This window comes from Aspergillus costaricaensis (genome assembly GCF_003184835.1).
Source record: "Aspergillus costaricaensis CBS 115574 unplaced genomic scaffold BO79scaffold_58, whole genome shotgun sequence".
NCBI lineage: Eukaryota > Fungi > Ascomycota > Eurotiomycetes > Eurotiales > Aspergillaceae > Aspergillus > Aspergillus costaricensis.
Genome location: NW_020291858.1, coordinates 67555 through 82951, shown reverse-complemented (window position 1 = coordinate 82951; position 15397 = coordinate 67555). Strand labels below are relative to the sequence as shown.

Genomic DNA, 15397 nt, shown 5'->3' with positions numbered 1-15397 from the left:
TGGTGGAAAGGGAGGCATAGTGGGAGCGCATTGTATTAGGTGCTAAAATGTGAAGGATATATGATATTGAACAACGCCACATGTGCACAAATCAGGTTCACAATTATGCCGTGTTTGCCCCAGCGGATAAACCAGCAAACCTCTCTGCAGACTCCTTCACAGCTTCTGCAAGCACTGTGTGGGCACCCCGAGCTGCATTCACTGCCCCATCAATGAGAGATTCATGGTTCAGACTCTGATCAGTAGTGCCTAATGATGCCTTAGAATGATCGCCCTTGAGCCATAATTCCGTAATTTCATCCCTAGAGGGCATGTAGGCGACGACACAGGCAGACAAAATAGACTTGTGCTCAGCTGGGTCCGTATCGAGCATCAGCTTAGGAGTGGATGTTTCACCCTCTGCTGACTCGTCGGAGACGATGGCAGCCACACCACCAGCTACAAGATCAAGGCAGTCAATTCGAGCATCAGCGATTGCCGCAGACGCAGCGGTAATGCAACCAGCCAACACATTCATCATTCCCCAAGGAGCATCATGCGAGTCCGGTGCATCGCCCCACCAGCGATCATCTTCTGCTTCCAGGATGGTAATTGTGATATCGAGGCCACTCTTGGGCCAGCGCTCAGCAACGATAACCCCCCTAAGTGCCGTCTCTAGGTGCACGCCCAGGTCCCGTTCGCTAGCATCGCGGATATGCCCTTTTCTTTGGCGGGCAGCAAACGGCGCATACTTCACGTGTGTCGTAAGGACGACGTTGGGCGAAAAGCTAGCCGAGCGCGGCAGGGGCTTAGGGCCATGAACTGTGCAGGCAAGCTTCAATGCCGAGGAAGGAGGAATCAGGGATTGGGGGTTTGAGCGTGCAGCAGCAAGTGATGCGGAGGGTTCGAATTCAAGATAGGAGGAACCAGATGCCGAAGGGATGAGACCTGTCTTCAGGACTAGAACAAAAGTACATTAGCCATAGTATCATCCAACAAGAATCGTAGTTGCCCTTACAGATCTTGCGAAGCTCATCCGGCTGCCTTTGACGTCGTGGTCTGCCGGTAGAAATGCTAGAAGCGGACTTGAGAGATGAGGCGAAAACGGCCGGCCTCGTGCCGCTAGGCGGCCCATTGATTCTTCGTCTGTCAGTCATTACACATGACTTGGCATCCTCGTACCAGCGCGACAAGCGATTGAGGAAGCGAGACAAAGATTTGAGTCAGAAACTTGGATGGCCAAGAAGAGCTGCTGTCGATGTCCAGAAGCGGTCATCTACAATTTTGAGGGATGTTTGCATGGTTTGCAAGGCGGGCAGCGCGGAATTCGGCGCTTTCTTTTTCCTCGTCCATTTTTCCTTTTCTTCGCTTCGACTCGCGCTTTTCCTTTCTCTTCTTCTCCCGCACCACACAAGCTTGATTGTTTGCGAAAAGCAGCAAGTCTTTTATGTTGAGACTTCAATTATTTCAAGTTTGCCTTCATTGGCAACTTGTTACTAACTGATATAATGTGAGTCTTGCCCACTTCTTCACTTCCTTCCTATCCTTGCTTGATGAACAAGATCCAAAAATCTTTCAGTTCTGGCGACAAACAAATGGGCCTTGAACAAACATGCATCACCATCTGATTATGCACTACAATTGCCTCGTGTTTTCTCTTCCATGTCTGGTTGAGTAGCTTTGCTGACATTGCTTCAAGATTATAGGACATTAGCTACAGCTATATCACCTCAAATCCGTCCATTGTAAACTAATTGGTATGCCACCCTCTTTTCCCCTCCCACACCCCTCCAGGCCTCAACCCTGGACCATCATCCAATGATGAGAAACATTTTTTTCAGTTCTGCTTCTGCAAAAACCTTGAAGAAAACAAAATACCTTACCAAAAACTCCTGATCCATTTGGACAAACATCACTACTTGTTCCACTCATTGCTTTCAGTCAACAATCTTACTGACAGCTCTCAAGACTTCTCTAGGGAATTGTAAAATCATAAGTGCCATTGGCACACGCCGAGCTACATAATCCTGGACTCATCAGAAGAGGTATGCTTATAACTTTCGATTACACACAAACCATAAACACAACAAACCCACACGTCGATGATGACAACAAGTCAATCCATTCAATGATCTCCTTCTTGGAGAACCGCCCCTCGGGCCTGCATCATCCAACAATGTCATGCATATGACTTCAACGATCTACTTTTCCATCTCCCTTATACTGGACCTTACGCTCGCTATCTTCCCTCGGGAAGATGTGCAGGCGTTCAAGGGAGGAAGGTTGTGGAGTCCTGGAGAGGTAGGCTATATCGTTGTTGTCCGCATTGTCGGCGTTGGTATGTTTGTTGTGCCTGACTTGTGTCAGGGCCTTTTTCCCGCCTCGTCGTTCGTTTTGGACGGCTTGACGGGGGATCGGAACTGGCAGGGGAAGGGATGAATTACCCGGCTTGGCTGATCCTTCCATATACTCTATTCTTCTTGGAATAGAGTCCATGCCCTATATCTCAGAACCACATTCTTGAGTGGATCGTGAGCTGACTTTCTCGTCTGCCTGCAGACTTTCTCTCGTCTTGTCCGCCTTATTATAGCTAGTAAAAACAATGATATCTTCTCATCTTGATACCAATACTTGTCTTCCATATAATCACTCCACCTACAAATTTAGTACCCGTAAAGCCAAAGTAAAAGTAATAGTGAAGTGGAACGGCCATGTGTATGGTGAAGTTTTATTTACACTTGTTTATCATTTGTAATCCCATCTCAGACTTTCTGCAGCACCCATGCAACTACACAACTAGTCTCACACTCCTGTAATACATCTGCCGACGGAGTCTCGATCCGCAGCAGAGAAATTGGGATAAATAAGTAGGCAAGGTCGCAACAGCGTACTATTCATCAACCCGCGAGTCACTAATAATTCTCCTCACTCCTCATCCTTCTCATGCGCCTCAGTGGGCGTTGTAGCACCATCTCTGGTCATGCTATAAGGAGCCTATTATAAACATGACCTATTAGCCCTGTATTGAAGAAACGAAAAAGGACTGGTTTGTGGAAGGACAAATACTCACCAAGACCCGCTTCGCATTACAGATCCTCCACGCGAGGTTCCGAACAGTCCCATCAGCTCGGACTACTTCAGGGGCGAATTCGATACCGAACCTAGGTAATATATAGATTAGCATACAAGCATTCGACCACGAAAGCCAGCAATGTTGTAAGAGGACTCACATCTGATGTACAGCAAAGACGACTCTCTTAGCGAACTTGCCGTCACGCTCTACAAGGCTACCAAACTGCTCTTCCACAGTTTCGGGAGCAATTTCCGGGTCTCGGTCGAAGCAGTTGCGGACAACAGGGAGGAGGCTCTTTTCAACGGACGCCTGGTTATCTTCGAAGGACTCTTCATCGAAGCGCCGGATGCGGATCTCGAAGGGTCGAGAGATCGCCATGACATTGTGTTTGCCATTGTGGTGATAACGGAACTCGAAGACACCTTGAGTCCAGAAGAGTTTGTCGCCTGAGAAGATGACTTCGCCGGTGGCGACGTCGCGATGCTCACTGTTTTGGGTGACAATGTCGCTAGTTACGATGCCCTTCTCGCAGGTGAGGTTGTCGTAGAAACCCTCGTTTGTGGCGACCCATCTTCCTTGAGAAGAGACGCGAGAGACTTCACGCGAGGTATTGTCCGTGACTCGGTACAAGCTGATCCAGTCCTTCTTGCCGTGATTCAGAGGAGCGGTCCATTTGACTTTGATCGGGGAGCCGTATTCGAAGACCAGGTTCTTCAAGTCGCCTCGTCTGTCGAGGGGCACGCGAGCATTGGCACCTTCTCTACCAGTACTCTTATCGCACTCCTCGAGAGAGGATGAATCCGTGCCTTCGACTTCCAGGGCATAGTCCCGGGAGTCCAAGCCAGCGAGGTCCTCATCAATGCGGGAGATGGTCACACGTGCGGGATATGTCTGGAATAGCGCAGTAGTGTCCTTGACGAAAGTATTGACGCCGGCAGCTAGTTTAGGGCGAGCGGTGTCGATCAGATCCTCGATAAACTCGAAGGAATCATCGAAGATCTTGTCCACGCTTCCATGAAGCTGACGAAGAGTGGGGGGCAGGGTCCGCTTCAGGCTCTTGACCAGCCCCGCATCCTGTCGCAGGCTTCGGCCATACAGCTTCTGCATGTGCGGGCGCTCCACGAATTGGATGAAAGCCATACTTAGAATGTGGCTCAAGAGGGCCAGGAATGTAATCGCGCCACTACTTGTGATCAAGACAGCGCCCCAGACGCCGGCCAGACCGAGCACCCGTTCAGGATTGTTCAGGAAGCGATAAATACCGTTATACGTTAACTTATGGGCCCCTTCGAAGAAAAAGTCCCCATAGAACCAGCCAAACTCCCCGAGAGACTCGTAGATGCTGGCAGAGGTCCAGATTTGCAAGCTAATGAGCCCGGCGCCCAGAACATGACGGAGCAAGACCAGACCGTAGCCCCAGTCAGCGGGCAGCGTGTACATTTTCCATACGGCAGCAATGAAACTAGCATAGCACATAATCATACTCAGATGATAAGTGCCTTTCCACTGGTTCCAGGCCTCATTAGGTGATTCACCATACTTAAGAAAATGACGGGTCCACGCTTTACAGTCGGATTGCTCGGTCAAAAGGTATCCGATGCCCACCGAAAACACCAGTCTCCATACCGCGGCATTGGCCACGAAGAGAAATTGGTATCGGGGCGTTGAGGGCGTCAGAACGGTCAGTGCAAATACGAGTAGCTGGATCAGGATTGATGATGTATCCGTTATCCGATACAGATCCAAGTTGTTGAAACCCAGGAGATTGTGAACTGAAGGAGGTGGGCCGCTTGGGGATGTTGTCGCTTGGGGCAGTGGCTCATCGGTTGACGCTGAGGCAACGGAAGGCTCAGTGGCCTGAGATGATGTAGATACAGAGTCTTGTTCGGTCATACGCTTCCGCGGTGGAGGAGGGTTGTACGTCTTGTCGATGTGCGGGTTTTCGACAAACACCAAAAAGGCGAATTGAGCTGCATGGGCGATTATGGAGATGAAAAGTACTTTGTAGCTGGCCGCCATCAATGAGATACCGTAGTACCCGGCGTATCCGACCGAATACATGGGGTGAGGGGCCATTTCGAAGACGCCATCGAACGTCAACTCTTGGTCGATGAGGTAGAAGAAGTCTCCCCAGTACCAAGCATAGTCTTTAACCACGCGGTGTGCGTCTAGTTTGACCCAAAGGTTGAACAGGACGAGCACAATGCCGGCCGACCAACGCGAGACTGTCATCAACATGCTCTCACCCACAGGATGGTGGCTACATGCTATAGCAAAGAGACAATATGACGTGAAGTCGCACATCAAGATCAAGTCCACCAAGCGTCTAAAGACAAGCCAAGTGTTGTACTCAATCGGAGCTTCTTCAAAGGAATAGTCTGTAGGGATCTTAGTCTCCAATTCCCGCTTGAGCAAGTTATACACGTTAGGGTGCGGATTCTGGTTAGTAGAGGGGTTCACAAAGATCTTTGTTTTTTCTGCCCAGCGCACAAGGGTCTTGTGGTGGGACTGGTTATGCAAAAGCCATCCTATTCCGGCATTGTAAGCTGCACGCCAGAAGAGGTAGATGACCGCAAACACAGGTATTTTGGCAAAGTCCGGGAGCCACCACAATAGAAGGATGTGTGCACCCAGTATAGCCAGAACTATCACATCGGACAAATTCTTAGGTTCCGAAGGCGACAGGAGTTGAGAGACCATGTCGTGGGTTTGGGGCACCGTGAACACTAAGAAGCAATGAGGTAAATTAGCCGCCAACTTCCGCCACTATAACGTAGAAGTCCGCCATCATTTTATGATTACAGAATCTCTGAGTCCAACCAGGCTCAAACACATAACTCAATGGAATGCCTACCTGTACCATCAGGGGTCCTGCCAAAAGTTTTCTTATTCTGGCTTGTACCATCCTTGGCTTCGACCTCACCGGCAGCAGTGAGTGCACCAGCGCCCAGGGATGAGTCGGACTGAGAGGCCTGAAACCTCTCGCGAAGTCCATCATCCCCGATATGAGTGCCTGTTGAGAGGCCTCGATCCATGATTGTTTACCGAGAAGTGGTTAAGGGTAAGGAATGAAAAAAAGCGCACAGTCGAGAGAAAAGCATGTGACAGAGGTGCTGGGGGCAGGCCGTATTTAAAGCGTCAGGGTAACTATGATTGGTCCGTGCTTCTCAATTCTGAGTCACCAAGCCGCATTGGGGAATCCCTCGAGAGTCGCTGGGAATGGTGTCCAAGAGGTGAAGCGTAAACAGCACACAACCAAGGTCTAAATGCTTAATGGTTGAGTGTAACCAGCAAAGGGGAAAGCCAGAGGTCTGTCCACGTATTTATTCTGGCAAAGCGTTGGGGTTAGGACTAGCGAGCAATATGAGACAGCAGCGACATCTCCTCCCCAAGTGCCCACTTTTGTCGGTTAGCACTGCTTAAGTGTGGGCCCCCGTGCACTGCCTGGGGAAAGACCCGAACTCACAAGCAGTCCTACTGACGCCAGTTATGACGCTTGCCCGGCACGCTTTCTTGGGAAGAATGGGCTGGAATGGAAGAGAAGTAATGGATCTCAACATCCCAGGGTCCCGACGGCCTGCCCACTTTTACCCACCGCAAATTGGATCGCTGCGCACTACCAGATTCTGGTCCTTGGTTCACGATTCGGAATAAAGGGTAGTAAACCTCTCTCTCACACCAGATATCGTCGATCACAAACATATGCGGACCACCGCATCATTCCAGTCTGCACCTGCTGGCTGCTGGCCCGTTAATGATGCAGCCACATCCTAGAAACTGGCTTTCGGGAAGCAGCTCCCCTCCCTCGCTCCAGACATTCCGGACCATCTCATGCACACTTTGATATTGGACATAGATTTCTAATGGCGGCAACTGCGCCTGCTCATTGATCACGGACCCATTGGATATTGAATCAATTGATTCTTTCCATCAATAGAATATCATGAATACCCAGGATGGTGTGTACCTTGATTGAAACCAAGGTCGATGCAACTAAATCTGTACCTGGTGGCGCATGCGGACAATGAGCACTCCCTATGGCCAACGCACTCATTCCGAACGACATTGGCTCCCACGAGAGATGCATCTCTTCCCCTCATCTTTAGAAAAGTCGTGCAGTACTGCCGTCTTCTGACTATCCCAGGATAGAAACTGATTGACGGGACTACGCGAGGTGTTAATCTTCCTTTCAACGCACATATGGTGACATTTCTGGCTCGCATAGAAAGTTACCCGCTTTGTAGCAGAATACTAGTATTGCGGGTGTATTTTTATACTGTCCTACCCAACTATGCATGCTTCATGTGGGCAATGTAATTTTGGGGATGCTCTTACCCATATGTGAGAACCTGGTCCTGGATCAATAGGGATAATATTATATCATTGCGCAACCGGGTTGTGGGCATTGTTGAACCTCGTTAAAGTTCTGACAATGCATTGAATTTTCCGCGTTACCCCTCCCAACATCAGATTGAAACCAGGCTGCCCCTCTCGTGTCGGGCCTGTCTGGTTGGCATCCCTTCTGACTGCGAGTCGGCGAACTTGCCATAATGATATTAGGGATAGTAAAGACAGCGTCTGTCTGGTATCTAAATAGTATGGGTCAACGTTATTTGCCAATTTCGACGAGCATAGTGATGTTCATAGTCTAATGCATATACAATGACCCCCCTCTATACTGCAGATAGTGTCTGTCTCACTAGAAATAGCAGTATGGGAGCGTGTCGCTTCGAGTCGAAAGGATGATTGGAAGCATAGCATTCATGCTCACTAGGATCAATGTATTAACCCAAGAAGAGCTTTCAAATATTTAACGATGCGATAGGATAATTTATCCATACACAGCTTAGATCTAAGATTATGCAAAGAGCTTGTTTGCTTTGAGATTTGTTCCTGGCATGGGTACTAGCAAGCAATGGATCTTATCGCCGCTCTCTCCGACACCGCTGCGATCGAAACGAACCCCGCGCCAATCGCCACTGCAGCGTTTGTCATGTGTTGCTTATCAAGCATCCCGCCCGCGGTCACGCCGCCACTTTTCTTGTCAGACTGCATTCAGCTTTTGTCACACACAATAACATCTTTTTGGGGGACTGATTGTTCAGTATCTGCCGTGCTCTCACTGAATAGCAGACCAAAAGAGTATATTTCAGAGATTGAAATTCCAGATGGCACCTTCTCTCGAGGAGCCGACCGCGGCCTATCTCGAGGCGCGGTCGAAGATGGCCCCGAATCTGGTGGCTCCCGAGCCAGGTATGTTTGATATGAAGCAGGCATATTTGTCTAGCATATGATCAGTATACTAATATTTGAGAAGAGCATTGCCCTGGACCCGAGTCTGAACAAGCAGGCAAAGGCGATGCCTGTGCGGGGTGTCCCAATCAATCGATCTGCGCATCTGCGCCCAAAGGCCCCGACCCCGATATTCCCATCATCACCGAGCGACTTTCGCAAATACGTCACAAAATTCTCGTACTCTCTGGCAAAGGCGGCGTTGGAAAATCTACATTCACCTCTTTACTCTCACACGCATTCGCCGCAAACCCCGAATCGACCGTGGGTGTAATGGATACAGATATCTGTGGGCCGTCGATACCAAAAATGATGGGCGTCGAGGCGGAGACCATCCACGTGAGCAATGCAGGCTGGAGTCCGGTGTGGGTGACGGACAATTTAGCCGCGATGAGCGTGCAGTTCATGCTGCCCAATCGTGATGATGCGGTGATTTGGAGAGGGCCGAAGAAGAACGGACTCATTAAACAATTCTTGAAGGACGTGGATTGGGGTGAGATGGATTACTTGGTCATCGACACACCTCCAGGGACATCGGACGAGCATCTGTCCGTCAACTCTCTTCTTAAGGAGTCTGGTGTGGATGGCGCAGTAGTTGTCACTACCCCGCAGGAGGTCTCGTTGCTCGACGTCAGGAAGGAAATTGACTTTTGCCGCAAGGCAGGCATCCGCATCCTGGGGCTAGTCGAGAACATGTCTGGCTTTGTGTGCGGGTCGTGCAACACTAAGACCCAGATCTTCCGGGCTACCACCGGGGGCGGAAAGCGACTCGCCAAGAAGATGGGCATTCCTTTCCTAGGCGCTGTGCCTCTTGACCCGCGGGTGGGAATGGCATGTGATTATGGCGAGAGCTTCGTTGATCATTATCCCGACAGTCCAGCATCGATTGCGATCAAGCAAGTTGTCCGCTCGGTTGCTGGGATGATTGGAGAGGATCCCAACGTCGTTTTGCCGGAAGATGTGGCGGAGTGATTCTTATCATTTATATGATGTTTGATCTGATTTCACGGGCGTTCAGCATTGGGATAGCAAGCCGAGGTCTTTTCATTTGTGGGTGTTTCGGGCATTTTTGACCAAGAAGTCATTTAGATACCAGATCTTTAAACCGTTCTTTGTTTCCCGCTCGACCTTCCCATCGCTTCTCCTTTACTATTTTTGTGCTGCCCCAAGGCACTCTTCGTAGTCTTCGCTTACACCATTGGGGGCGAGATACACCTAGCTTGGGGGCTGCGCGGGGGAGAAAGAACCCGTGTTCATGGACAGGAGTTCGTGTGTTTATTGCAATTAACTAGCAGTTAATAACCAACTACCGACTTACGTTATTAGTGCTCACTAAGCCCTAGACCAAAGGGAAGGAGTTTGCTGCTGTCGATCCTATAGATAGAAACGAGATACAAACATGAAGGGTACTATGTAACATGATAATGAAGTTCACCTATTCCATCAGTCATATTTACTTGCTAGACAGCTTGGCGACCAGAAACTGCCGGACCGCCTGCCAAGTGAAAAGAAGGGGTCTGAAAAAGGGTGCTTGGCAGATTGCAAGGTGAATCCCCGCCTAGCCATCCATCGGACCATTTCCATCTCACCGTTTGCTTGGCTCTGTTTGAGGGAGACGGAAATCCGCTGATGAAGATCCGCAACGGGGGGGTTGGCCCGAGGTTGAACATTCAGGGTGCTACTCTTGTCTTAAGTGTGATTGGATCTTGATGAGGCCTTCGATAATGCCGAGAAAGATAAGTAGCATTTCTAAACATACAGCATTATTGCTGCTACTACCTAGATGGGTTCAAGATCAGCCTTCCCCCGGAGTAGCCGATTAGATAGATGGTCTTGTGTCACGCTTTCTTTTGCATGGCAGGTTAACGGGTTAACCCAAGAAACTAGTAACCGCTGGGCAAACAGAAAGTCTATCCCCCAACTGTGTTGTTGGACATCCATTCGTCCAATTTCTTGAACTTCTCTTGGGCAATGATGAACACTACCAAAAAACTCGACTGCCTACGTACGCGGCTTCCCAGGGCTGAGTAAGAATCCTGCTGTTCAGATCGATCTACTACTGTGTACGTGTGCACAATTGCGAAATAAATGTTTAGCCACGCATGCATGACTCGTCCATTGACGTACTCGGGATTCGAGATTCTTATGTGGACTGGAGCCACGCCGATGCAGCGTACCTTGTGCACTGCTGCTGGTGCCTGAACATTAATGCCGAGTGGCTCAATGGCAGGGCAGACGGTGGGAAAAAGCCGGCGTCCCACGCTGGACTTTGTAACACGCCTAACTCAAAGTTTATCCACGGAACCGCTTTCGAGGCACGCTGGTGTTTCATGATGTTTTTCACTGGTGATTGGCCGGTGACCCCTGGCCCTGGCGGTTAGACTGTTTCACCAGGAGCCACTCAGGGACTCGCTCGCCCCCGGTCGCTGTCAAGGAAAAGAGGCCAGTCGCCTGTCAAAGGCAGGTTCCTCATGTCCCATGCGCTCTCTACTGCTGTGAACAGAAGAAAATATAGAGTTTTCTGCAGCAGCACAAGCGGAAGATCCAAGTTGAACCCACTTTCTTTCTCCTCCCACTCCCCGCCAGTGTCAGGCAAATGAAGATGGATATCCCCTGGGTTTTTGTCCCGTGAATCCAGGCTAACTGGGCCTGGATCATTCAGGATTGGTTGATGATTCCACCGCTGGGCTTTTGGGACCAGACTGGTCCAGCTAGTTGGAACAATGCCACCCCTCCAGCCTCCGTGCTGGGTGGATCAATGTAGAGTGCAAAAGTCTTGGTGTCTTGGGCGAATCAACTATAGTAGGGCCTGCTAAAAGTCGCTCGACGGTGAATAATGCCTCTCCGACCTTTTTCCTTTTCGACTTGCTGCCCTTTTATAGACTGCACTTCTTTCCCCTTTTTGTTTACATTTCTCTTCTAGTTCGTTAACCTTAGTGTTCTTTCATTTTCTGTTCCCACTGTCATTTTCTTTCTCATCTGCTGGGCTTTGTTGGGCTGAGCGCTACTACTTTCTCTCTCTCTTGGTCTGGTCTGTTCGTTGCTCCGCCAGTTGGTTCACTCAGCCTCGTAACATCACAGTATACCAGGCTAAGTCAGGACTTTGGCCCCCATACTGCTTCCCCTTTTTAAAAACTCAATCCTTCTGGAAAGGATTCTATTTCTCACTTGTCAAACTACTTAATACGTTCTTTGTTTTCGAATTGTTTTGTTCTGAAACTCGTCGGGCCCTATCCCCTCTTTTTTTTTTTTATAGTCCGCCCGTCGACATCATATCCCGAGTGAGCCACCATGCAGCTCCTCCAGTCTCTCGTTGTTGCCATTTGCTTCAGCTATGGCGTCCTCTCTTTACCCCATGGTCCGTCAAACCAGCATAAAGCACGCTCCTTCAAGGTTGAACGGGCCCGTCGTGGAACCGGTGCTCTGCATGGCCCCGCTGCTCTCCGCAAAGCATACCGGAAGTATGGAATAGCTCCCAGCAGTTTCAACATTGATCTGGCAGACTTTAAGCCCATTACCACAAGCCATGCTGCTGCTGGAAGCGAGGTTTCGGAGCCTGATCAGACTGGCGCTGTCAGTGCTACTTCGGTTGAGAGCGATGCCGAGTTCGTTTCGCCTGTGCTCATCGGCGGCCAGAAGGTCGTCATGACCTTTGACACTGGTTCTTCTGACTTGTAAGTCTTACTGCAGCTGTCTACTTTTGGAACGATGATTGACGTCAAGATACAGTTGGGTGCTTGATACGAATCTCAACGAAACCTTGACGGGACACACAGAGTACAACCCTTCAAACTCCTCGACCTTCAAGAAGATGGACGGATACACCTTCGATGTCTCGTATGGTGACGACTCGTACGCCTCTGGACCTGTCGGAACGGATACCGTCAACATTGGTGGCGCCGTTGTCGACGAGCAAGCCTTCGGTGTCCCCAACAAGGTATCCCAGTCATTCATCGACGACACAAACTCCAACGGCCTGGTCGGCTTGGGCTTTTCCTCCATTAACACCATCAAGCCGGAGGCGCAAAAGACGTTCTTCGCCAATGTCGCATCCAGTCTGGACGAGCCCGTCATGACCGCCTCGCTCAAGTCCGACGGAGTGGGCGAGTACGAGTTTGGCACGATCGACAAGACCAAGTACCAGGGCAACATTGCCAACGTCAGCGTGGACTCATCGAACGGATACTGGCAGTTCTCCACTCCTAAGTTTTCCGTGGCAGACGGAGAGCTGAAGGACATTGGAAACGTGAACACCTCGATCGCGGACACCGGTACCTCCCTCATGCTGTTGGACGACGACGTGGTTACTGCCTACTATGCGCAAGTTCCCAACTCGGTCTACGTGGGCAGTGCCGGTGGTTACATCTACCCCTGCAACACCACTCTCCCCAGCTTCTCCCTGGTTCTCGGCGAGTCGAGCCTGGCCACGATCCCCGGCAACCTGATCAACTTCTCCAAGGTTGGCACCAACACCACCACCGGACAGGCCTGTAAGTTCCCCTCACTGAATATAGTTGATTGAACATGATTGACTGATTTCGCTGGTTAGTGTGCTTTGGCGGCATTCAATCCAACGGCAAGACCTCGCTACAGATTCTGGGCGACACGTTCCTGAAGGCCTTCTTTGTCGTCTTTGACATGCGTGGACCCTCTCTTGGTGTTGCCTCCCCCAAGAACTAGTTTCCTTTTCTGTACTTCTCCCGCGTGTAATAATATCGGTTGAGATTTGGACTGTATCCTACGTGGGCAGATGGATGGACAGTTACTCACGTGCATTGCTTTGCCTTGGGTCTGTGAGTCAAGGCGGGAGTCGCGGGGCTGTAGTTACAATTCATGTTACATATTGAAGCAAGATTAATATGCCATATCGGCAAGAGAAAATAGAGCCATGCTGAAATAGCTGTTCAAACGAGGTAGAGAGTGTTTGTTGCAGATAATTATAACTATTTCGTAGATCAGAAGCACCTGCAGTGCTGAGTAAGCCAACAGCCCTAAACGGTTTTGGGCGATCAGTCCGGAAAGGGAGAAGGGGGAAAAAGGAAAGAAGAAAAAAAAAAATATTGACCTTGAATGCAGAGTCCGAGTGCTTCTCAATTGGTCGCTAGCATTATCACTCAACTTGTAAAGAAGAATCATCTAATCTAAATCCCTTAATTCACCCAATAAACAAGATCCCTCTCAGTCAGGGATCTTGTGTTAGCAGCGACCAAGGTGACGCTCCTCAGGCCAACGGGGGCACTTCTGCGGGTCGCCAGCAGAAGAACCCCGCGGTTCGCTCGACCGCTGAATCACCGTGACTGCGTAGGATTCAATCCTGCCCCTCCTCTCTCGTTCACCACCTCGTCGTCCCTCCTCCTCTTCCTCCAGCCTGCCGGTCGCCCATTCGCAAAAATGGCCATCAACTCTGCCCCCGAGTCCTCCCTCCTGTCCCTCCTCTACCGCTCCTACCCTACCGCCATCTCCCCCGACGCCACGGAGCCCGACCTTCACACGGCCACCCCCAAAATCTTCCCGCAGACTAGCTTTTCCGTCGCCGAAGAGGCCGACGTCAAGCAATGGCTGGCCACCATCTCCGGTCTGCAGACCGCTCTCAGCAAGGATGACAAGCCCGTCGTCTCGACCATCCTCGCCCAGCTGAACTCTCACCTCGCCACCCGCACAACCCTGCTCGGTGCGAAGCCCTCCGTGGCTGATATCGCCGTCTACGCTCTCGTCGCTCCTCTCGTCGAGAAATGGACTCCCGAGGAGCGTACCGGCGAGCAGGGCTACCACCACATCGTCCGTCACGTCGACTTCGTTCAGAACAGCCGCATTTTCGCTCTCCAGATCCCCGATGAGGAGAAGGTCACCATTGACGTGAACGACGTCCGCTTCGTGCCCAAGCCCGTCGACCCCAAGGAGGAGAAGGAGCGCAAGAAGAAGGAGAAGGCCGCTGCCCAGAAGCCCGCCGAGGCTGCTGGCAAGCCCCTCGTTGTCGGACAGGGCAAGCCCGAGGCTGCGGCCAAGGCCGACGGTGCTAAGGGTGACGCCGCTGCTGCTGCTGCTAAGCCCGAGGGCAAGCCCAAGAAGGAGAAGAAGGAAAAGAAGGAGAAGCCGGCCAAGGCTGCGCCCGCCCCTGCTGCTCCCCCGTCTCCCTCCGTCATTGACCTCCGTGTCGGTCACATTCTTCGTGCCGTCAACCACCCCAACGCCGACTCCCTCTACGTTTCCACCATCGACTGCGGTGACGCCCCGGGCACCGAGAACACCTCTCTGGATGAGGCCACCGGCAAGACTGTCCGCACTGTGTGCTCTGGTCTGAACGGTCTGATTCCCCTGGAGGAGATGCAGAACCGCAAGATCGTCGCCGTCTGCAACCTGAAGCCCGTCACCATGCGTGGCATCAAGTCCTGCGCCATGGTCTTGGCCGCCTCTCCCCGCGTGGCTGAGGGCGAGGACTCGCACGCTGGACCCGTCGAGCTCGTTTCGCCTCCTGCCGATGCCCCTGCCGGTGAGCGCGTGTGCTTCGAGGGCTGGACCGAGGGTGAGCCCGAGAAGGTTCTCAACCCTAAGAAGAAGGTCTGGGAGACCTACCAGCCTGGATTCACCACCACCGATGCCCTCGAGGTTGCCTTTGAGATGAGCGCCGTTCCGGCCGTGCAGGGCCAGGAGAACAAGCCCGCTCTGGGTAAGCTGAAGACGCAGTCCGGTGGACTTTGCACAGTCAAGACCCTGAAGGGTGCGGCTGTCCGGTAAGGGATTAATCGATTCGGAGGGGTGCAGACATAAAAAGGCAGTTTGAATTGGAAGCAAAAGAAAAAGAGGGGCTGCTCTAATCAAAAACGTAAATAGTTAGTTATGATTGATAGCGCCATTGCAAGTTAGACGAGGAAAGGGAATGAATTATTGATACATATCTCTATACCATAACCTTAATTCAACCATCGATTTAAGCTTACCCCTCACAACATTACCTGCCAAGTTTACACCCCCTCCGAGAACGTACCCAAACATCGCGGAAAACTCCCGCTACCGGAACATAATAATCATCTTACCAACCAGTCTCACAATATC

At 51.0% G+C, this 15397-nt stretch overlaps 5 protein-coding genes across 5 annotated transcripts; 3 read left to right on the top strand and 2 right to left on the bottom strand.

Moving 5' to 3' along the window:
• Positions 1-47: 47 nt before the first annotated feature.
• On the bottom strand, positions 48-1202 carry BO79DRAFT_204986 (3' exoribonuclease family protein). The gene is made up of 2 exons (XM_025681823.1): positions 998-1202; positions 48-939 (listed from the first exon to the last, which is right to left on the bottom strand). The coding sequence occupies exons 1-2, from the start codon at positions 1134-1136 to the stop codon at positions 104-106; spliced, it is 975 nt and encodes a 324-aa protein (XP_025534175.1). The 5' UTR covers positions 1137-1202; the 3' UTR covers positions 48-103.
• A 1486-nt stretch (positions 1203-2688) lies between these two features.
• Positions 2689-6332, bottom strand: BO79DRAFT_183260 (phosphatidylethanolamine N-methyltransferase). Its single transcript, XM_025680265.1, has 4 exons — positions 5907-6332; positions 3210-5778; positions 3050-3140; positions 2689-2973 (listed from the first exon to the last, which is right to left on the bottom strand). The coding sequence occupies exons 1-4, from the start codon at positions 6085-6087 to the stop codon at positions 2905-2907; spliced, it is 2910 nt and encodes a 969-aa protein (XP_025534174.1). The 5' UTR covers positions 6088-6332; the 3' UTR covers positions 2689-2904.
• A 1794-nt stretch (positions 6333-8126) lies between these two features.
• On the top strand, positions 8127-9461 carry nbp35 (Fe-S cluster-binding ATPase). Its single transcript, XM_025680264.1, has 2 exons — positions 8127-8305; positions 8370-9461. Exons 1-2 carry the CDS (start codon positions 8221-8223, stop codon positions 9314-9316), a joined length of 1032 nt encoding a protein of 343 aa, XP_025534173.1. The 5' UTR covers positions 8127-8220; the 3' UTR covers positions 9317-9461.
• Positions 9462-11455: 1994 nt separating this feature from the next.
• BO79DRAFT_69050 (pepsin-like aspartic protease) lies at positions 11456-13100 on the top strand. The gene is made up of 3 exons (XM_025689614.1): positions 11456-12018; positions 12074-12834; positions 12894-13100. The coding sequence occupies exons 1-3, from the start codon at positions 11636-11638 to the stop codon at positions 13022-13024; spliced, it is 1275 nt and encodes a 424-aa protein (XP_025534172.1). The 5' UTR covers positions 11456-11635; the 3' UTR covers positions 13025-13100.
• Positions 13101-13466: 366 nt separating this feature from the next.
• BO79DRAFT_211986 (putative cofactor for methionyl- and glutamyl-tRNA synthetases) lies at positions 13467-15221 on the top strand. The gene has a single exon (XM_025683112.1). The coding sequence runs from the start codon at positions 13736-13738 to the stop codon at positions 15077-15079; it is 1344 nt and encodes a 447-aa protein (XP_025534171.1). The 5' UTR covers positions 13467-13735; the 3' UTR covers positions 15080-15221.
• The last annotated feature ends 176 nt before the right edge of the window (positions 15222-15397 follow it).

Bases quoted from the DNA above. Each gene is read 5' to 3' on its own strand.
- BO79DRAFT_204986 (XM_025681823.1), bottom strand. From the start codon at position 1,136: ATGACTGACAGACGAAGAATCAATGGGCCGCCTAGCGGCACGAGGCCG. The intron at 940-997 runs GTAAGGGCAACT...CTTTTGTTCTAG, and splicing joins GGATGAGCTTCGCAAGATCT to TCCTGAAGACAGGTCTCATC.
- BO79DRAFT_183260 (XM_025680265.1), bottom strand. From the start codon at position 6,087: ATGGATCGAGGCCTCTCAACAGGCACTCATATCGGGGATGATGGACTT. The intron at 5,779-5,906 runs GTAGGCATTCCA...ATTGCTTCTTAG, and splicing joins CAGGACCCCTGATGGTACAG to TGTTCACGGTGCCCCAAACC. The intron at 2,974-3,049 runs GTGAGTATTTGT...TGTTTATAATAG, and splicing joins GTAATGCGAAGCGGGTCTTG to GCTCCTTATAGCATGACCAG.
- nbp35 (XM_025680264.1), top strand. From the start codon at position 8,221: ATGGCACCTTCTCTCGAGGAGCCGACCGCGGCCTATCTCGAGGCGCGG. The intron at 8,306-8,369 runs GTATGTTTGATA...ATATTTGAGAAG, and splicing joins TCTGGTGGCTCCCGAGCCAG to AGCATTGCCCTGGACCCGAG.
- BO79DRAFT_69050 (XM_025689614.1), top strand. From the start codon at position 11,636: ATGCAGCTCCTCCAGTCTCTCGTTGTTGCCATTTGCTTCAGCTATGGC. The intron at 12,019-12,073 runs GTAAGTCTTACT...GTCAAGATACAG, and splicing joins GACACTGGTTCTTCTGACTT to TTGGGTGCTTGATACGAATC. The intron at 12,835-12,893 runs GTAAGTTCCCCT...TTCGCTGGTTAG, and splicing joins CACCACCACCGGACAGGCCT to TGTGCTTTGGCGGCATTCAA.
- BO79DRAFT_211986 (XM_025683112.1), top strand. From the start codon at position 13,736: ATGGCCATCAACTCTGCCCCCGAGTCCTCCCTCCTGTCCCTCCTCTAC.